General features: G+C 44.5%; 1 protein-coding gene across 1 annotated transcript; it reads left to right on the forward strand.

Annotated features, from left to right (window-relative positions):
• The first annotated feature begins 1,799 nt into the window (after positions 1-1,799).
• Sdhc (succinate dehydrogenase complex subunit C) lies at positions 1,800-21,217 on the forward strand. The gene is made up of 6 exons (XM_028860079.2): positions 1,800-1,853; positions 8,278-8,334; positions 10,334-10,435; positions 14,017-14,078; positions 15,450-15,613; positions 20,481-21,217. Exons 1-6 carry the CDS (start codon positions 1,834-1,836, stop codon positions 20,583-20,585), a joined length of 510 nt encoding a protein of 169 aa, XP_028715912.1. The 5' UTR covers positions 1,800-1,833; the 3' UTR covers positions 20,586-21,217.
• The last annotated feature ends 1,376 nt before the right edge of the window (positions 21,218-22,593 follow it).

Consider the following 22,593-nt stretch of genomic DNA (forward strand, 5'->3'; position numbering starts at 1 on the left):
TGTGGTACACCGATATACAAAGCAAGTAAAACACCCACATACACTAAAAAAACAAACCAAAAAAACAAGCAAAACAAACAAAAAACAGAACTAAGGTAAAGAAGCATTCATTACATTTTATTGTTGTTTTTGATTTTGAGATACTGTTTCAACTGTAGCCCAGGTTACCTGGAACTCAATATGTAACTGAAGATGACCTTGAACTCCTGATCTTCCCGCTTCTACTTTCTTAGTTCTAGGACTGCATGTGTGCCATCAAGCCTGGGTTAGAGAGGGTTAGAGTTCAATATCGGAAAACTGTATTTACCAGAACAATTTTCTATTCATTAGCCTGTTTACTAATTTTTAAAAAATTTTAGCTGTTTTTGTTGTTTTTTTCCTGTTCACTAAATTTTTTAAAGCTGGGTTTTTGTTTGTTTTGTTTTTCCTGTCCCTAGAGGCTGGTCTCAAACTCGTGACCCTCTTACTTCAGCCTCCTAAGTGCTGGGACTACAGGTACCGCCACGGCTCCCAGGATGAAACTTATTTTTTGAGGTATCCGGGCACTGAATTGTGCTGCAGCTGTCTTGAAGATCAAGAAACGCTGCCAAAGAGATTCTTGCAGACTCTTGCCCTGAATAGAGGGTTGGACGAGAGAACCTCTAAGGTCCCTTCCAATCCCTAAAGTCTACGAAAGTGCTTTCTTTGTCAAACGTTACAGAAATAATATTATTCATTTGATGCAGGGGGAAAAGCGAACTTGTGCTATTTAAATCCTGAAAGGAAAGAGGCAAGAGAGTGCTAAATATAAATGGGATCTGAATATTAATACAACCGAAAGAGATTGTTATTAATACAACAATAGAATAAGTTACTCTGTCCCCTCCCCCTCCCTTTATTCTTTCTCCCTCTGCCCCGCCACCCCACAGCTCCCAGGGTCAGGAACTTTGGCATTCTAGTTCATTCCTTTCTCACTTGCTCATTTTCTTTCCTCAGTTGAGAGCGCTCTGCAACTGATTTCTGTCCTTGGATTCCTCAAAACCGTTTATATACAGCACATATAAATGAAAGTGGGTTCTCCACGCCCCAGGTTCTTGTGGCTGTGGGTGTCACCCACATATCGCTGAAAAAGAAACAAGGGAGCCTTGTCTTTGGCCGGTGGGAATTTGGTTCACGCAGCAGCTCAAGCCCTGGAATGGCCAGGCCTAATGGAGGTGGATCCCCGACCTTGAGAATAATGGTGTAAGGCCCTCTGACAGCCCCGCCGCACACGCCCTACGGTCCAAACTGGGGGTCAATGTGCTTCTCTCGCTGGGGATATATAGCTTGAAAACGCAGTGCTTGCCTGACAGCTCTTTAGGGCCGAAGAACCGCGAGGAAGCACCAAGGAACCCGAGGAAGCCCAAAGTCGCTTGTTCCTTGAGTGTCTCAGTCAGCTATCCCGGGGATTTTTTAGGACAACTTGGAAAGGAGCGGGGCGAAGTGAGCTGCCGGAATCCTCCGTGAATAAAGCGGGCGAAGTCGCTGTCCGGTCGGGGGAGCGGGACAAAATAAACCCGCGGGCAGGGAAATGCACTAAGGACGATCACGCGGCGACTGGGCCAAAACTTTGACCAACGACGCTAGAAACTAGCACGAGAGAGGGAAAAAAAACCAAAGAACCGAGAAAAAAATCACCATCCACAAAGACCCCAGCCGCAAAACCCAGAGGAGGTTCCGGCCTAAAAAGTCTAAGTTGTCACGTGACAGCTCCCGCCCCGCCCCGCGCGCCGGCTCCTCCGCCCGAGGGAGGGGACGCATGGGGTGCCGGGGGGGGGGGGGCTTGCGTCATTTCCGTCCAGGCCGGAACTCAAGATGGCTGCGCTCTTGCTGAGGTGACTTTAGCTTGGGGCTTGGGAGTCCGTGCCTGCGACCCTTGGGAGACCTGAATCGGTCCCTCAGGGTGGTGACAGCGGCACAAGCGTGCGGGGGACAGGGAAAGGACCCGTGGGTGTGCAGGCCGCGCCCCGGGGATCCTAGCATTCCCCCCCCCCACATCCCCGGGCTCCGCAGGGCTTAGAGGTCACTTTGTATGGACCAGTGGCGCGGCTGTCACTCTTCCCGCTTCGCCCACGTCTAAAGCCTCTTCCCAACTTGCTCTTGTGGTCTCACCCAGGTCCGAGCCTCGAAAAACTAACTTGGAGATCAGTTGGCCCCCAGGCCTACAGTTCTGGGCGCGCGGGGGGTGGGGGTGGGGGGGGATCGTAGGGGGAGGGGCTCCTTGGTGCACCTAGTCCATGCTTCCTCGCCCCTGGCAGGTCTGCTGCTGCTGCTGCTGCTGCTGCTGCAACGCGTGGGGACTGTCTGGCTCCCAAATGCATTCCTCCCGTGCCGGGGTTAAGAGCAGCAGCCAGCCCGAGTGGGTCTGCCGCTGCCCAGAAAATTCACTTTGTTTTCATTTCGGTTTAGCGTTGTGATGGGGTGGGTATCCCCTCCTTTCTCTAAAAGCCAATTTCCTGTCCAGAGACATAGCCTAGATTTTCATTTGTTCATAATTCTTCACTCTTTAGGTGTCGTTCCCAGAGCCTTTATTAGTTGTAAGGGCTAGTGCCCTTAGACACTTAACGGTATAAATCCCAACACAGTTTTGTGTCTGTCCTATTTTTGGAAGTTATTTGTTATGGAAAGTTAGCTTCAGTGCTGTTGAAATTCCAGCCCCTAATTCTCCCAAATGTGTTTTCATTTCTCTTTCCACTTCAGTCAGACAGTATAAAAATAGAGGGATTCTGTTTAGTTTTCTTTGTTACAAAGTGAGCCTTTGGGAATTTGGATCAGTCATTTTTATCCTTCATTTTCATTTGGCTGTGCATTTCCATAGGCATCTTTTCTCTGAGATAGGACAGGAACAGGTTTTCCAGAGCTTCGTCCAGCAATCTGAATTATTTAACTGTCATTGAATGCTTTCAAATTCTTTTCTTTTTTCAGAGCTGAGGACCAAACCCAGGGCTTGCTAGGCAAGCACTCTACCACTGAGCTAAATCCCCAACCCCTATGATGTAGCACCTGTTGGTGAATGTTAGGGCATGTTGGGTGAATTAACATTTAGCTTGAAATGATCATATTGGTTCCAAACTATCATTTTTAGGAGTTTCAGGATTAGTGTTTAGAGTCTTCATTTTTGGGTTCTTCCTGGATTCAGCCAGACTCAGATTGAAAATACTTGAAAAACATTACAAAAAACAGTTTGAGTCCGTTACCTGACCAGCATGACACTGAGCCCATGTGAGTCAAACTGTAGGTATACCCTGCTGTAGTCTTCTGTCATTCAGATACTCATTCTCAGTTCAGCACTTACTGAGAATAGTTTGCTTCACCTTTTGTCCCCATGTTGGCATGTAATTGGTTGTATCTAGACTGCTCATTGGTTATTTCTAAAGTAACTTTTCTCCATTGGTTGTGTTTGAACTGCACATAGGTAGCACACTCCCCCCCTTCCTAAAACCATATGGTATGACATTTATGGAACATTTAAATTATATTGGCATTATAAGTAATAGAGAAGTTATTGAAAGTATAGGACAATGTGCAGAAGACATACGTAAATGCCACACCATTTCACATAAATGACTTTATCAGCTGCCTGTGAAGGCTCACCCCAGTAGTCTCAGCACTTAGGAGACTGAGACAGGAAGGGTTGCTGTAAGATTGAAGCCAGCCTGGGCTATAGAGTGAGGCCAGCCTGGGCCACAGAGTAAGATTGTCGCAAAACAAAACGCCTGCTTCTAGCTATAACCTTTTACAGTTTTTCCCCCACTTTTCTTTGTTGTGGGTGTGGGTGGGCGCGCGCGTGTGTGTGTGTGTGCGCGCGCGCGCGCGCGCGCGCGTGTGTGTGCGTGCACGCGCGCCATGGCTTGTGTGTAGAGGTCAGAGGACAGCTGTGAATCCTAAGGGTCCAGCTAAGGTTGTCAGACCAGATGGGAAGAGCCTTCACTCTCTGAACCCTCTCACTGGCTCCTAGCTGTAACATTTTAAGCTCCATTCCCAGCGTAGAAAGCCTTTTCAGAGTTTCTAGTTTCACGTGAAAAATGAGGATAGGTAACTGCTTTCATATTTCAAATGAAGTTATGGAGTTCCTACAGCTTGCTTCTGTAGGGGCCTTGTGTAAAGCTTACATTGGTATTTGGGAAACAATAGCACTAGACAGAACATGCGATAGATTCCAACCCACATCTGCAAACTCTTGCTGGGTAGCTGAGTGACTGGGCCTAGCTTGGTGTGAGGAATGTGTGCCCTGCAGCTTCGGAGACAATTCAGTTGATTTAAAGAGATTTGTTCCCACTTCTTTCTAAGAGCCCTGGGTACACAATGTCTGCATTCACCTCTTGCCTCCAAAGGGAAGAGAGAGAACTGAAGAGGGTTGCTTGGATTTTTCCCTTCAAATAATGGCCCCTTCTGATGCTCTGTTGTAGAGCATAAGGCTCTTAAATTGATTGTGCGTCTAGTATCAGTGATGTAATGGACATCATAAACTCATTTAGAAAATTGTTGCATCTTTTTGTTTGTTTTGTTTTATTTTTCGAGACAGAGTTTCTCTGTGTAACAGCTCTGGCTGTCCTGGAACTCACTCTGTAGGCCAAGCTGGACTCAAACTCACAGAGATCTGCCTGCCTCTGCCTCCTTAGTGTTGGGATCAAAGGCATGTGCCACCACCGAACGGCTAGATATCTAACTCTTAAACTATTAGATGCAGGGTTTTAAAATTTTTTAAAATAAATTACCCAGTGCCCGAACTGGCCATCTATTGTAATCAGTTTGGTGACTACCCTAATTGTCACCAGAGAGCTGTTATCCAGTAACTGATGGAAGCAGATGCAGAGATCCACAGCCAAGCACCGGGCCGAGCTCCAGGAGTCCAGTCGAAGAGAGGGAAGAGGGAGTCTATAAGCCAGGGGGGTCAAGGTCATGACAGAGGATCCCATAGAGACAGCTCACCTGATATCCTGTGAGCACATGGACTCTGGACCAACAGTTAGGGAGCCTGCATGGGACTGACCTAGGCATGTATGTGTGTGACTGTTGTGTAGCTTGGCCTGTTTGTAAGGCTCCTAGTAGTGAGATCAGGACCTGTCCCCGGTGCTTAGCTGGCTTTTGGGAACCTGTTCCCCATGCTGGATTCCTTTGCCCAGCCTTTATGCAGGGGAAGGAGCTCTGTCCTACCTCAGCTTGAGTACCATGCTCTCTTCAAGCCCATGGGAGGCTTGCCCCTTTCTGAATGGAGACAGAGGAGGAGTGGATGGATGGGGAGGGGGAAGATGGAAGCTGGGGGAGGGAACAGGAGAGGAGGAAGGGTAAACTGGTCAGTACGTAAAATAAAGGGAAAAAAGTTATTAAACAAATAAATTACCCAGGTAAGATATACTATTCATTTGTTTTTTTGTTTTGTTTTGTTTTTGGGTTTGGTTTTGAGACAGGGTTTCTCTGTAGCTTTGGCTGTCCTGGAACTCACTCTGTAGACCAGCCTGACCTCAAATTCATAGAGATCTGCCTCTTCCGCCTCTCGAGAACTGGGATTAAAGGTGTGCGGCCACCACCTGGCCCAGATTGTTGGATCTTTGTTTTTTTTGTTTGTTTTGTTTTGCTGTTTTCAAGACAGGGTTTCCCTGTGTAGTTTTGGTGCCTGCCCTGGATCTCGCTCTATAGACCAGGCTGACCTGGAACTCACAGAGACCCTCCTCCCAAGTGCTAGGATCAAAGGTGTGCGCCACCACCGCCCGACGATTGTTGGATCTTAAAGAGCTTTTATAATCTCCACAGTGCCTTGCACATAGTGAATAACTAGTTACATAGAATTAACGTAGGTAAATGTTTTGACTTCTAGAACTTCATTGTGGTCACCTTCTTAAATGCTTTGGAAATGTTGGCTGGAATTTTGAGATTAAAGGATGTGTTGTTGAATGTTTTTCCTTTTTCACTTTCCTTTTGGCTTTTTGGACAAGGTCTTGATATAGCTCTGGCTGGTCTGGAAATTGCTGTTTAGACCAGACTGGCCTTGAATTTACAGCAGTCTTCCTGTATGTCTTCCTGAATGCTGGGATTACAAGCCTAATTACCTGAGTAATTACCTGAGTTTGATCCCAGGATCCACATGTTGGAAGGAGAGAAGAAACTCCTTACAAGTTTTCTGATTCCCACATGTGTGTTGTGGCATGCGCCATCACACAGAATAAATAAAATGTAATTAAAATGCTTTAAATCATTATGGTTTGTGTGTATGGGTGTTTTACCTGCCTGCATGTCCATGTACCACGTGAGTGCCTTGAACCTTCAGAGTCCAGAAAAGGGCATTGGGTTTCCTGGAACTGAAATTACAGATGGTTGTGAATACCATGTGGGTGCTGGGAATTAAACCCTAATCCTCCAGGAGAGCAGCCAGTGCTCTTAACTGCTGAACCATCTCTCTAGCCCCAGTAATTTTTTTTTTTAAGTAGCAACTTTTAGGTAGAAAACATAATTATTCTTTGTAAATGCTTCTTTGTGGGAATGGTAAAGAATCTTTGCTTTCTCATACTATGTATGAGAGGCTTTGTGACTTGAAGTTTATCTCTGCTCTCTGGAAGTTGATGGTAGGTTTTTTTTAAAATGAGTTATTAATTATTATTACGCGTGTGTGTGTGTGTGTGTGTGTGTGTGTGTGTGTACTTGGGTGCACTTGTGGCAGTCGGAGGACTTTGTACAGTTAGTTGTCTTCTTCCATCCTTAAGTGGACTTTGTGGGATTGAACTCAGGTTGTCAGGGTTATGTAAAGTGCTTTTATCCACTGAGCCATTTCCCCAGCTCCAGATGGTAGTTTTTGAAACGACCTAGCTTAATATCAGGACTGTCCATCCTTAAATCCCTTCTTCTTCAAATTTTAATTCATCCATTTGGAGCAGGTCTCTGCCATCCATAAACTGTGTGCTTCCCACTGTCAATTACTTACTCTGGCTTGTTGGTTTCTACAGTGCTGGGATTAAACCCAAAGCCCCACCCTTTTAGTGTTAGGCAAGCACTTTACCACTGAGCTATTAAAGCCCGCTGCCCACCCCTATTTAACCACTTCCTGTAAGACCTAGCTTTAAAACAGCAAGAACATCCCGGAGACAAACATGGAATCCTAGCACTTGGGAGGTGGAAGTACTTTAGCTACATAGTAAGTTCTGAGGCCAGCCTAAACTACATGAGACCCTGTCCTAAAAAACACACAACAGATTTGTTTCTATATAATATTATTGGCTCTCTCACATAGTATTTGTGTTCATTTAAAACTTGATTTGCGCCGGGCAGTGGTGGCGCATGCCTTTAATCCCAGCACTCGGGAGGCAGAGGCAGGCGGATCTCTGTGAGTTCGAGGCCAGCCTGGTCTACAGAGTGAGTTCCAGGAAAGGTGCAAAGCTACACAGAAAAACCCTGTCTCAAAAAAAACCAAACAAACAAACAAAAAAAAAAAAACTTGATTTGCATTTGTAGGTAGTATTTCTGATTAGTCTTTACTTAGAGTTGTAGCTTTAATTTTTTTTTTTTTTATTAAGAGAGGATCTTGTAGCACATGCTGACCTGAAAAGTTGCCATCCTCCTGTTTCAGCAGCACAGCTACTAGAATTATAATCTTATTACCAAGTCCTACTTAGTTATGTACAGTCTGTTCCTTCCTCCCTCCCTCCCTCCCTCCCTCCCTTCTTCCCTCCCTCCTTCCCTCCCTCCCTCCCTCCCTCCCTCCCTTCGTTTCTTCTTTTTTTGAGACAGGGTCTTGTGTAACCCAGACTGGCCACAAACTTAGTATGTAGCTGAGGCTGTTCTTGGATGTCTAACCCTTCTGCCTCTGCTTACCAAGTGCTAGGACGACAGGTGTACTCCCCATGCCTGTCTTCAGGTTGTAGTTTTTCAGTCAGAAACTAGGGACGCTGTGCTTACCTCTGATGGTTTTGATGCTGGAGGTTGAACCCAGGGTCCCATGTCATTAAGCATACATTCTGTACTGAATTATACATACCTCAACCCTCATTTCATTTTCAGTCAGTCTTTTCACATCTTATATAATACAAAGGAGCCAGGCATGATGGCTTATCCCTTTAATCCCAGCACTCGGGACACAGAGCCAGATGGATCCCTGATTTCCAGGCCAGTCTGGTCTGCAGAGTGAGTTCCAGGACAGCCAGGACTACACAGAGAAACCTTGTTTCACAAGCCAGGACTATATAAATAATAATAATATAGTGCAAAGGTGGGCAAGTTGATATGCTGGTGTTGGTCTCTAAATTTGTATTCTTGAATCTCTTGCAGACACCTTGGCCGTCACTGCCTCCGGGCCCACGTTAATTCTCAGCTTTGTCTCAGAAAGTAAGTTTTGAACTCTTGTTGTTGTGGAATATTCCCTTACACTGTGTGAACATGTGTCACTGTGATTGGTTTAATAAAAACTAAACAGCCAGTAGCTAGGCAGGAGGTACAGCAGGGACTTCTGGACAGAAAGCTCTGGGAAGAAGAAAGGCAGAGTCACCAGCCAGACGTTGAGAAAGCAGGATGGGCAGTGCAGAGTAAAGGTGACTGAGCCACGTAAAAAAAACGTAGATTGAAAGATACGGGTTAATTTAGGTTATAAGAACTAGTTAGAAACAAGCCTAAGCTATAGGCCAAGCTTTCTTAATTAATAATAAGTCGTTTTTTGTGAGTTAGTGGCCCAAAGAAAAATCTGTCTACACACTATGAATATTTTATATTATTAACTCTTTTCCTCATGTAAAGGCAGTAGAAATCTGGATGTGGTGGCACATGCCTTTAGTCCTTGCACTCTGGAAGCAGAGGCAGGTGGATCTCTGAGAGTTTTATTTTTTCCTGCTGAATATTTATTCCTAGTTGTTGACTTCACAGTTGCCTTCAACAATTTTTTTGAAGGTTTATCGTGGAAACATCAAATACCTTATACTTTCAGAAAATACATAAGAATAGAACATTTTTGGTTCTTGGTGTTGTGCAACATGCCTTGTTTCTGAGTAAGTCTTGCAGTGTTGTGATCATGATTTTGAGCTTCCATGACCCCTGTGTGATCCTCTGTTGGGCTGGCATTATAGACACTCCCTGCCATATCTGGTGTGAGAAGTCCTATGCTCATTTCATCCAGGTTCATCAACTGCTGACATTTTTGTTTGCTTATATAACAGGATAATATACAAGCATAGTCACTACAATTAAGAAACTAACTGATGAACGCTTATCTGATACAGAGCTGATTTTCGAATTTTCTGTTTGTCCCAAATGATGTACTTTATAGAACTACAACCTTTTCTTTTCCTGCAGCCAGAACCTAGTCAGGCTCATAAATGCACTTAGCTGTCATGTTTTCCTTTTGCTTTTGATTTTTTAGGGTTGAGTTTTGTTTTGTTTTTAGTCAGGGCTTCATGTAGCTTAGGCTAGTCATTGAGCTTGCTGTGTGAATAAGGATGATACAGAACTCCTGATCCTTCTGCTTCAACCTAAATGCTAGGATTGTGAACTCTTTTGCTTTTGATTCAGTTTCTCTTTGTAGCCTAGGCTGGCCTTTTACTTACTATGTGGTCCAGGCTGGCCTGGAACTTCCAGTCTTCTTGCCTCTGCTGTGCCACCTTATCTCTTTATGTTCTTTCCTTTTTTTTAATTTTAATTTTATGTGTATGGATGTTCTGCCTGCATTTTTTTCTGTGTACTACAGTTGTTCAGTGCCGAGGAGGCCAGTTGGATTGCCTGGGACTGGAGTTACAGTTGTGAACCACCATGTGGGTGCTGGGAATCAAACTCGGGTCCTCCGGAAGAGCAGCCTCTGCTCTTAACTTCTGAGCCATTTCTATACCCTTATCCTTTCTTAAAAAAAATGTGTGTGTGTGTGTGTGTGTGTGTGTGTATGTGTATTACTTATTAATGTGTGTGTGGTGGGGCTCATGGGAGTGCAGGTGGATGTCAGAAAACATCTTGTGGGAGTGGTTTTCTCCTCCTACCATGTGCGTCCAGGGAGATCAAATCCAGGTCATCAGATTTGTCAGCAAGCACCTTTCCCCACTGAGCAAGCCTGATCCAACCCTACCTTAAAAAAGACATTTTAGGGGACTGGAGGGATGGCACAGTGTAAGAGCTTGTACTGTTCTTGCAGAGGACCCAAATTAGTTCCTAACACACATATTGGGTAGCTAACACCTGCCTGTAACTCCCAGCCCTATGGGATCCAACACCTTCTTCAGGCCTCCTCAGGCATCTGCACTAACATACACATAACCACAACTAAAAAGAAAAGAAAACTTTAAAAACATACTTTCTGCTATGTAAAATGTGAACTTTAGTCCTTTTTGAACCTCTTGTTTTATTTTAGTGCTGTTCCTTTGGGAACCTCAGCTAAGGAAGAGATGGAGCGGTTCTGGAATAAGAACACGAGCTCAAACCGTCCTCTTTCTCCCCATATCACTATCTACAGGTAAGGGCCCTGGAGTGGGATGGTCCAGAGTTGGGCTTTCTTTACTTTTTCTGAGTATCTCAATGAATACAGTGCCCGGGGGCAGTGGGCGGGGCAGTGGTGACAGCCCGGCCTACATTAGCATGCAGCTTCTTAACCTGTGGGTTGTCAGTGGCAGGAAGAGTCTTGAAACAAGTCGGCAACAAGTAAAAGATTTCTGAATGCACAGCTGCCGAAAAGAAAATTCAAAGGCAAACAGCTCATGAGTCTGAGGTGTTTCTGGTATTGCCCGCCTGCTACACTGAAGACTTCACTGCAGCCTTGGTTCTGAGTACACAGCACACACACTTTGTACTGTACATTGCCATCACACCACACAACACTGAGCGCTGTCCACAACACCTCTGCTCAGATTTGAGGCTGTGGTATATTTTGTTTTATATTGTAGTGTTTTTATTACACGTACAAAGTGTTCTGCTCTTGGAGAAACCTGATGGTTTAATTATGAAAAACTGACTTTTAATACTTTTCTGCTGTGATTCCTCAGCATATAAGTATCAAAATCTTTTAGTATTGGAATGTATTATACTAGACTGTTTGAGCTCAAAAAGTTCTGTTTGTAGTCCAGACATGGTGGCGCACGCCTTTAATCCTAGCACTTGGGAGGCAGAGGCAGGCAGATCTCTGTGAGTTCGAGGCAGGCCTGGTCTACAGAGTTCCAGGATAGCCAGGCTGATCCACAGGAAAAAGCCTTTCTCAAAAAACAAAAAAAATTTTAAAAAATTGCTGTTTGAGGCTGATCAAGGTGTCTCTTGGGGTGTTGAGGCAGGAGGATCAGGAGTTTAATCCTGTTCTCAATTACATAGCAAATTCAAGGCCAGGCTGAGCTATAAAAAAAACCACATAAGTTCATACTTTTGCACTTCTGTTGGAAATGTGACTCCTTCCATGAAGCTGAAATTAAGTTCTCAGGCTGAGAAGACAGTTCGGTAGGTGGAGGTTCTCCCACACTAAGCCTGACGACCTTTGACCCTTTGGTCCCACATGGTGGAAGGACAGAGCTGACTCCCAGAAGTTGTCCTCCAATCTGCATTGTGTACCACGGTACACTAAATTAACAAATGAAATATTTTAAAATAAACAAACATGTTAACAGAGGCTGGCTTCTTTTCCTTTGGTTCTAGGGGAAATCCATTTCTTTTTGCAGTTTCTAGCATCTAGGGGCCACATGACTTACTAATTTATTTATTTATTGGTGTTTTAGACCGAATCTTACATAGCTCAGGCTGGCTTCAGACTCAGTGTGTAACTGAGGCTGACCTTGAACTTCGTGTCCTGCTGCCACCTTCCAGATACTGAGTTACAGGTTGAGTGCCACCACACTTGCCTTGTTGCACATACCCTTTGGATTTCCTCTGTCTGCAGGGCAAACCTTGCTTTCTTTCAAGGATTCCTGTCTTACACAAAAGTTACACTCTTTTACAGTCATTGTTTACTTTGATGCTCAAATTGTTCTAGCAGTGGCTACTAGAAGTTCTTCAGTATGGCATCAGTATTGGAGTGTTAGATGTGCTCGTTCCTACCAGCACATCATTGACTTTAGGTCCTCTCGTTGGATAGGGCTGAGATATATACTGTGTTTGCAGTCGCGTGTGTGTGTGTGTGTGTGTGTGTGTGTGTGTGTGTGTGTGTATTTATACATACTTGTTTATGTTTGTTCATCTCTTGTATTCCGAAGTAGAGGTGCTAGCTGATTTTGTTTTTGTCTTCTAAGAGAATCCCTGTGGGTCTTTTTACAAATTAAGAATAGATAAATAAGCACTAATTCAGAGAAGCATCTTGAGCTTTGCTGCCCTCTTTCCTTGGGTTCCTGCCAGGGGATACTGGCCATTTTTTTAACCACCTCCACAAATACCACAACCCTTTAGGATTTTTTTCCAACTCAGATTCCAGAAATAATTTTAATTGTAGAAATTGGGCATTGTACCCTAACAGAAGGTTAATACGTGATCTTAGTAAATGGTGAGAACCTGCCTCAAAAATGAGAGAGGGTAATTAAAAAATTTTTTTTTAGAAAAAAGGGTTGGGGATTTAGCTCAGTGGTAGAGCACTTGCCTAGCAAGCGCAAGGCCCTGGGTTCTGTCCTCAGCTCCGGAAAATAAAAAAATAAAAATAAAAATGAGAGAGGGAGTTGGAAGGGGTAGGATTACGAGGATGGAGATAGTTCCAAATAAGACTGGACTTTCTTCACAAGTCATTTGAAAAAAAAAATGACATTAGGTCCATTTATGGAACTTTGCATGGAAAAAGAAACAGCAGGAAACGTGGGTCTATTTCCTAGATAATATGTCAAGGAAGGATGTCTGAAGTAGCTAACATTGTACTTTTTTTGTGTTTCTTTATTTTTGGAAACAGAGCCCTACATCGTCCAGACTGGCCTTCATCTGTTGTTTGTTTTTGAGGCTGGTCTCACTGTGTCGCCCTGAGGTCACAGGCTTGAGTCACGCAAACAGCACGTTTGCTTTCCAGTTGTATCAGCTCTGAGTGGTCTAATTGGTACCAGTATGGGGGCCCCGGGTGAAGAGTTAAGAGTTGTATTTGTTTCTTCTTCCCAATGGTAGCAGTGATTCGCTTTTGTAAAATCAAGGGGGATAACTTTTAAACAATATTGTTATTTGATAAATGAGTTGTTTTTGTTGTTGTTTTGCATGTATATATGTACACCACCTGCATGCCCTGTGCCCACAGAGGCCAGAAGAGGGTGCCAGATGCCCTGGAGCTGGCTTACATGTCATGGGTGCTGGGAACTGAATCTCTGACCTTTGTAAAAAGCAAGAGTTTTTAACTGCTGAGCCATTTCTGCAGCCCCAAGAGATACTTTGTATTTTTACTTATTTATTTCCTTTTGTTTTGTTTTTTGAGACAGGATTTCTCTGTGTAGCCCTGGCTGTCCTGGAACTCACTCTGTAGAGCAGGCTGACCACAAACACAGAGATCCGACTGCCTCTGCCTCAAGACTGCTGGGATTAAAGGCATGCACCACCACATCTGGCTTTTTTTTTTTTTTTTTAGATACTTTTAAAAATAAGTCATTTTTCTTGTTCTTTTTTACAGTGGATCCAACCCAGGGCCTCATGCAGGATACATAAGCATTCCACCTCTGAGCTGTGTTCAGTCAAATTTCTTATCTTCAAATTTGGAAGCTGGAAATAGGGCTGTGAAAGCTAGGAGGAGACTTCTTGTTTTTTGTTTTTAAGGATTTATTGTATGTGTATGGATGTTTTGCCTGTGTACATTTGTATGTACCAAATGTGTGCTTGATCCCTCAGAGGTTAGAATGCTTGACAGATCCCCAGAACTGGAGTTAGAGATGGTTGTGAGCCACCATTCAGGTACTGGGAACCAAACTCAGGTCTTCTGCAAGAATAGCAAGTGCTCTTAACCATTAAACCATTTCTCCAGCCCCAGATGGTTTTTGTTTTTGTTTTTCTTTTTTGTTTATGTCATCCAAACCAAAAAACAACCAACCAACCAAACAAACAAACAAACAAACAAAACCCTGCCATCCTTTTTAAAAATTGTCTTTGTGTGTTTCTTTGTAGTTGGTCTCTTCCCATGACAATGTCCGTTGGCCACCGTGGCACTGGTATAGCCTTAAGTGGAGGTATGTATATGTATTTACACACACACACACACACACACACACACACACACACACATTCACACGCACACGCACACACACACAGATCTTTGTGTGCATGAAGGGGTCTTTGAAGAGCTGCTGTTTCTCTGACTCTCATCCCTGACTCCTTTGCACCTCAGCAACCTGATTTAGAGTGAATGTAAGTCCTTTAAGCTTGGCCTTTCTTTCTTTCTTTCTTTCTTTCTTTCTTTCTTTCTTTCTTTCTTTCTTTCTTTCTTTCTTTCTTTCTTTCTTTCTCTCTCTCTCTCTCTCTCTCTTTCTTTCTTTCTTTCTTTCTTTCTCTCTTTCTCTCTCTCTCTCTCTCTCTCTCTCTATTTTTATTTTATTTATTTATTGTTTTTTTTTCAAGACAGGGTTTCTCTGTGTAGCCTTGGCTGTCCTAGATCTCGCTCTGTAGCCCAGGCTGGCCTCAAACTCACAGAGATCCGCTTGCCTCTGCCTCCTGAGTGCTGGGATTAAAGGCGTGTGCCGCCGCCTGGCCATTTTTTTTTCCATTTATGTTTACAAGTGTTTTTCCTATATATGTGTATGTACTATGTGCATGCCTAGTGCCCAAATTGGCCAGGAGAAGGCACTGGCTTCCCTAGATCTGGAGTTGCAGATGAACAACCACATGGTTGCTGGAAAATGAACCCAAGTCCTCTGGAAGTGCAGCCAGTACTCTTAACTGTTGAGCCTCTCTCCAGTCTACATGTTTTATAAGATACATTTTTATTTTTATTACTTTTAATTACGCGTATATATTTGTAGGGGGTGTGTACACATGAGTACAGGCACCCTTGGAGCTGGAGGTGTTTAATCCCCTTGGAGCTGGAGTAAAAGTTGATGTGAGCTACTCAGTGTGGCTTTGGGGACCCAAACTCAGGTTCTCTGCTACATCAGTATCACTGTAACTGCTGAGCCATCTCTCCAGTCTCCCATACATGATTTTATGTGGTGCTGGTTTCAAACTCAGGGCTTGTATGTGTGAGTCAGCATTTTGGCAGCTGAACTACATCCCGACTTAACTTTTCTCTATTTCCAAGTGGTTTAGAATTATATCAGGTAACCGGGGGTGGGGTGGTGGGGGGTTGGGGGTGGTGGAGGGTGGTGTACGCCTTTAACCCCGGCACTTTGGGAGGCAGAGGCAGGTGGATCTATGTGAGTTCGAGGCCAGCCTGGTCTGCAGAGTGAGTTCCAAGAAAGGCGCAAAGCTACACAGAGAAACCCTGTCTCGAAAAACCAAAAAAAAAAAAAAAAAAGAGGAATTGTATCAGGCGTCAAGAGCTTCCTAGAGCCCAGTTTGACACATTACATTACTTGTAATTAACGGGACGCTTGCATTTCTCTCAGGGGTCTATCTTTTTGGCCTGTCTGCACTGCTACTTCCTGGGAACTTTGAGTCTTACTTGATGTTTGTGAAGTCCCTGTGCTTGGGGCCAGCAGTGATCCACACAGCTAAGTTTGTGCTTGCCTTTCCTCTCATGTACCACGCGTGGAATGGGATCCGGCACTTGGTAAGTTTCCTAGATAAAGAGGGTGGGAAGGCTGGGAGGGTCCTCCCCCATCTCTAGGTTTAGTGTTCTTTTTCCTTTGCCTGTCCTCCCGCCCCCTCTTTTGAGGCTGGGCTCACTGAACCCAAGGCTCTTGCACATGCTGTACCTCTAACCATAGCGTGACCCTCCTTTCTTGTTGACACAGGGTATCTCACTACGTAACTAACCCTGGCTGACAGGAGTGCGCTGTGTAGACCAGAATGGCCTTGAATCTGTGGTTGGCCTCCTGGCTCTGCATCCTAGGTGCTGGGATTATAAGCATGAGCACCACACATGGCCCAACCTTGTCTGTCTGTCCGTCTGTTTTAATTTTATTATTTATTATTCATATTGTGGTCCGGGGGCTTGAACTCAGGTTATCAGGCTTGACAGCAAGTACCTTTTCCTGAGCCATCTTGCCAGCCCTCTAGTTCCATTCTTAAGGCTAATTGTACTGGATCTTTACTCAAGTCCTTTTGGGAAAAGCTAAACAAGGCCCCTCCCGAATTCCTCTATGAGTATGTGTTAGGCCAGTGCTGAAAGGGGTCATTGTGGACTTTCCCACTTTTAAGAGACATATAATTATTAAAAGACCCTTGAAACCAGATCTGGCAAAGAAGACATATCTATTAGGTAGCTATGAACTGGTGCCTGTAAATTGTCAAGCACTGTTCTTGACACTGGGAATTTAATAATGAGCGAGATAAGCAGTTAGTTACTGCTTTTGGGGTAACGTTCCTTTCCACCCAGAGTGACAAGTCTGGTTAGATTCGAGTATATCCACTTGTTTTCCTCACTTTAGATTGTACTGAGTAACTGGAGAGTGAGAGCAAACACAAGCTAGGTGCTCTAGAGAGTCCAGCCAGGGTGGCTGTGTGCTTGTTGTCATGGTTTGTTCGTGTGCTGCTGGGTCATGTGCATGCTAGACAAACACTCTACCACATAGCTATAGCTCCCTTTTTTTTTTTTTCACACTTTTTACCAGTTTAAAATTGATTTTTATTTTCATTTGTATGGGTGTGTTGCCTCCCTGCATGTCTGTGCACCCACCATGTGCATGTTTGTTGCCTGTGGAAACCAGAAGAGGATGTGGTTATGTGTATTTGGACCTCTTTGTCGGATCCACCAGCTCCTCAGTAATGACACGGAGACTTATTAATTATAAAAGCTTGGACATAGCTTAGGCTTGTTACTAACTAGCCCTTACAACTTAACCCATTTCTATTAATCTACGTTTTGTCAAGTGGCTTGTGGCTTTACCTGTCCTCCAGCATGTTTTGCTCCCTCTGAGTCTCCTGGCAACACCATCTTTCTTCTTCCCAGCGTCCTCTGTGCCTGACTGTCCCACCTATACCTCCTGCCCAGTTAATGGCTGTTTAGCTTTTTATTAAACCGAAGCCTTGGCAAAAAACACATCTTCACAGCGTGCAAAAAGATTATTCCACAACAGTTATGAGCCACCTTGTGGGTGCTAGGAACCAAACTTGGATTCATTGGAGGAGCAGGCAGTGCTCTGAACACTGAGCTGGCTCTCCAGCCACTCCTTTTTTTTTTTTTTTTTAAATAATTTCTTTATCTTTATTTTATGTGTGTTGGTGTGAAGGTGTCAGATCTCCTGGAACTGGAGTTACAGACAGTTGTAAGCTGCCATGTGGGTGCTGAGAATTGAACCCAGGTCCTCTGGAAGAGCAGTCAGTGCTCTTAACTGCTAAGCTGTCTCTCCAGCCCGCCTACCCCCCTTTTTTAAAAGAAGGTCTCATGTAGTCAAGATTGACCTCAGACTCACTATTTAGCCAAGAATGACCTGGAAATTCTTATTCTCCCAACTCTAATTCCAAATCTCCAACTGCTGGGATTTTGTAGGTCAGTGCTACCATGTCTGGTTTATTTATTCTTGGCTTTTTGAGACAAGGTCTCATAAAACCTAGGTTGGCTGTAAATTCGCTGTGTATCCAGGACTGGCTTTGAACACACCCAGTTTACTGTTATATTTTCAGACAGGGCTTTACTCAATTGCCCAGACTGCCCTGGTCCTCACTCTGTAACCAGGTTGGCCTTGAATTCATCATCTTCCTGCCTGGCAGGTTTGAGCATTGTAAGAGTTCATATTTTATGATCCTTACTCTTATGTCCTTCTCCAAGAAATAGTTAAAATGTATTTTTCTAGTCTTCCATTATTTCTGAACCCAAGTAAAATGTCAGTTGGATGCTTTTGCCTTAGTTTGACCTTTTATAATCTCCTCATCAGAGACAGCCTCGGAGACAAGCATTTTCTGGATTTCATTCTGGTCCAGTAGACAGTTGAATGAAAAAAAAAGTGAGAGACTAAATGATCTATTAAATTAAGTGTATTTATCAAGTGTTCCCTGGAGCAATGTTCAGTGATTTGAAGTGACTTTTATTCCTTAGGGAGACAGTGGAAAGAAAAGGAAGTTTCATTAATGGCTCTTGACTCCACAGAACAAAGCCCTGTAAAGAAAATCAGCTGAAGGCTTCGCACCCCACCCTGGCTCAGGCAGGGACTTATTTCTGTCTGTTTTTGTCTTAATACGAGTTGGACTTAGGGATCACCTAGCAATCCTAGAACTCAGGCTTTTTGCCCTGGTTCCTGTCCATTCTGATAATCTCTTTGTTGAGATAAGTGAGGCACCTAAAGGCTTTATTAAGCCCTAAATCTGCTTTTAAGTTTTTCTTCTAACAAGCACTAGCTCTGGGTGCAGGTCAGGTTTTAACTGTTTGCCATGAAATGTCTTAGCAGTTGCCTGGCTGGAAGATCTGCTAGGACGGGGAAATGGTGTGATTGTAAAGGAGGAGATGCAGAAAGTAGCTTCTAGAGGCTTCTTGCCACTACTGCCCAGCAGGACTCAGTGTCTCATGAAGCACCGTGCCTCTGTGAGCAAATCTGTTTCACACTTGATGACATCTAGGTGGAAGCTAGCTGGGCATTGAGACCAGGGGATCCTCTCACCTTGATTTCTTCCTGGGCTTCCTGTGGTATTTGTCTGCAGTGCCTCCTGAGTCAGTCAGTGTTATAGTCAGACTATGGAGGTTCATGTGTTAGAATGTGTTGAGGCTGCTTTTGTGTGCTAAGTATGAAACCTGAATAGCACTTTTTGCCCTAGAGCAGTGGTTTTCAACCTGTGACCCTTAGTTTCTCATATGGTGGTGACCATCCCCCCAACCATAAGAGTATTTTATTGCTATTTCATAAATGTAATTTTGCTACTGTTATGAATCATAATGTAAATAACTGATAAGGAGGCTACCTGATAGGTGACCCCCACAGGTTGAGAACCACTGCCCTAGAGTGTTCATACCCTTAGGGAGCAAGAGAATCTAGAGTTTGGTTTTGTTTGTTTTGTTTTTTGTGCTGGAGGTCTAACTCAAGTTAGCACATAAAAGGCAGGTGCTTTTATACCCCTCCCCCCACACCCGCTCTTAGTGAGGTTATAGTAAAAAAAAAAAGTTTGAGAGCCAGGCATGGTCCCAGCTGTTTAGGAACCTGAGGTTGGAGGATCTCTTGAGCCTAGGAATTTCGAGTGTATCCTTGGTCAATATAGTGAAGTCCTGGATGGGAGAAAATGGAAGAAGAAAGAAAGAAATTGAAAATTAAGATTCTGTTGGGGTGGTGGTGCATGCCTTTAATTCCCTGCTCAGGCAGGCAGATTCCTATGAGCTTGAAGCCAACTTAGTTTACTTAGAGAGTTCCAAGCCAACCAGGAATATATAGGAGATCATGTCCAAAAGAAAAAAAAAGACAGGCTGGGCGGTGGTGGCACATGCCTTTAATCCCAGCACTCGGGAGGCAGAGGCAGGAGGATCTCTGTGAGTTTGAGGCCAGCCTGGTATACAGAGTGAGTTCCAGGTCATCCTGGGCTACGCAGAGAAAAAACTGAGGGGGGGTGATTTTTAAATGAGGGAGATACAGCTCAATTGGTAGAGTGCTTGCCTAGCATGTACAAAGCCCTGGGTTTGATCTCCAGCACACATAAACTGGATACTGTAATCCTAGCACTCAGAAGGTGGAGGCAAGAGGATCAGAAGTTCAAGGTTTTCCTTGACTACCCGATGAATTCAAAACCATCCTGGGATCCATGAGATCCTATCTCCAAAGAGAAGGAGAGAAGGCATTAGTTCTAGGTCCCAGAATATAGTCTGTAAAATATCAGTCCTTGAGGATGAGCTCACCAAAGAACTCTGTGATTGACTCTACTGGAGAGTCACAGACTACAGTAGTAAATTGCTTGTGAAACTTGCAAGTTATGTGTTTACCAAATTCATAGAACCACAGAACTTCACCACCTCCACATAATGCCTTACACTGTGCAGAAATGTTTGGGCCAGACATGGTGAATGCCTGTAATTCCAGCACTTGGGAAATTTAAACAGGAGGACCTTGGGTTGTGCTCACCCTGAGCTACATGGTGAATTCTATGCTAGTCTGGATTATACAACACGATTCTATGTCAGAAAACAAAACTATGTTTTGAAGGGATATCTTTCCAGAAACATTGATCTACATGTGCTCTCATGTCGGGGGAGGATGTGTGCACAGTCTGGAAGCTTTTGTATGAAGGGCCCTTTGCGTTGTGGAGAACATCACCCAATCTCTGCCACATGAGGGGACTTGATTGTCAGTCATTGGGGAAGTGGGTGGTAGGTACTGTGTTGTGACTTTTAGAAGAGTGAAATTGGGCATAGGGATGTAGTACTTTTCTCTGGAATCCCATAGAAGGCAGGGACCCATTCAGCAGGTAGATTTCTGAGAAAGGAATTGTGAGAGTGGCCGGGGTTCTAATTACTGAAAATAAAACTAAAAACTTTCCCCTCTTTTTATTTTTCCCTACAGATGTGGGACCTAGGGAAAGGCCTGGCGATGCCCCAGGTGCAGCAGTCTGGAGTGGCCGTCTTGGTTCTTGCTGTGCTGTGCTCTGTGGGGCTGGCAGCCATGTGAAGAGCTGAAATTCCAGCATGGTCCTATACATTATCACCCTCATTTATGTCCCTGTTTATCACTCTTGTCTCCATCCACCACGGTTCCCCCGGTTTGTGTAGATGCTATGTGCTTCATATCCTGTTGGAGCTCAGTAGAGAAGCTTGAAGAACCACAGTAGTAGAAAAAGGTCCTTCTCCCTGGGCCCAGGAGCCCTTCCTCCCTCTCCACGTTTGACTCTGATTTGTGCTGAGGGTCGGCTTTCGACTCCTTCTTGCTGAGACCATGGAAACAATGCCAGTTCTGTGGCTGCCCTGGGTGCCACTGCCTGTGGGCTGCTGGCTTAAAGGACAGTTCTGTTCATTGGTCTGCTCAGGGCCTTCAGCACCCACACAGTGTGACTGAGAGAAGAGAGGTGGAGGGGGAGGGATTTACCCTGTCCAGCTAGAGGGTGATAAAGAGCGAGTTGATCTTGGAAGCTCGTGCTTGGGGGAAAAGATATACAGCTTTTGATGGATGAGGAAGAGCCAAAAAATTGTATTTTCTGTTCTTTCTGTTTTTCACTTCTAGTAAAAACGCCTTTAATGTCCTGTTTTCTAATCTAAATTCTTGTACCGTCTTCTTTGGAAACGATTAAAATACTACTCATTTCATGTTTGACTCTTTGAAATCTAGTGAGGGTTAGTGGATCTCATTTCTGCCCTTTCCTTTGTGTCTTGGACATTTACACCCTCCAGAATGACCTTTCCTAGGAGAGAAATAGTTTGTTCCACAACTGACCACTGGAGAAAAATTGAGGTAACCACATACAAGTAGTGAGAGAGTTGGGTACTACGAGGAAGCCTCAGAAAAGAGTAAAGAGGGGGCAGCTAAGCATGTTGAGAACTGTTTTTGTTTGTTTGTTTGGTTAGTTTTTGAGCTCAGGTTTCTCTTTGTAGCTGTGGCTGTCCTAGAACTTGCTCTGTAGACCAGGCTGGCCTTGTATTCACAGAGATCTGCCTGCCTCTGTCTCCTGAGTGCTGGAATTAAAGGCATGTGCCACCACTGCCCAGCTCTGTTGAGAGCTTTTAAGGTCTTACGCAGGGTCCCGTCCCATCCTGTGGATAGCCAGTTATATAACTCATGGTACAGTTCAGCAAGTCTTTCATTTAAGGACACCTGGCACCAGTGGAGGTGACAGCTGAGGGCTGATGACTTACAATGGCAGATTTGGGCAGTGAGTGGGGTTGGGCGACTAGTAGAGAATTTTTTAAAGTGGAACAAGGGTGTCAGAATCCCAGAAAATATATGTAATAGGGAAACTTAGTATTTGACCCCTACTGGGACCCTGAATCTTTAGCAGGAGTGCTTTGTTTAAGGTGCTAGAGGTCAAAGTCAGGTCCTTGTACACAAACTAGTCCCCCAGCTCAGAGTGCTGTCTTGATAGTTTTTCCAGCTCTGGAATAAAAGATTCATCTTGGGACTAGGTATTTGGCTCCATGGTAGTATGCACAGAGCCTGTGGTTCGGTCCCCAGCACCAAGAAAAACTACTCCAGATCAGTCAAAGCAGTGGACTGAGGAATGACGTGGCCATTGAACAGGAAGACAACGTGAACTCGGCGCTGGGGTGGGGTGGAGTGGGGTGCTGCTTTAGTAGTCTCTTGAAATCTGAGAAAGGGCCTCACCATGCATCCCTGACTGGCCTGGAACTTTAACCCAGGCTACTTCCAGCTGGTGCCACCTTGTCCGCCCCCTGACTGCGCGTTACCACCACCCTCTGCTCGCGGCCATCTCTATCCTGATGCCCAGTAGTCACTTCCCCCTTTTCTCCATGGGCCCTGCCTGGGAAGTCTTTTGTGGGGCTAGGGATTGAACCTAGGGTCCCATTCATGCTAGGCAAGCACAGCCATAGCCCCAGCCCCCACTGTTAGGTTTTATTATTATTATTAATAATAATAATTATTATTATTGAGACAAGCCTTACCAAGTTAAGGCCAGACAGACTGGTGATCTTCCTGCTTCAGTCTCCCAAGTAGCTGGAATCACAGG

Source organism: Peromyscus leucopus, chromosome 15 (assembly GCF_004664715.2).
Source record: "Peromyscus leucopus breed LL Stock chromosome 15, UCI_PerLeu_2.1, whole genome shotgun sequence".
NCBI lineage: Eukaryota > Metazoa > Chordata > Mammalia > Rodentia > Cricetidae > Peromyscus > Peromyscus leucopus.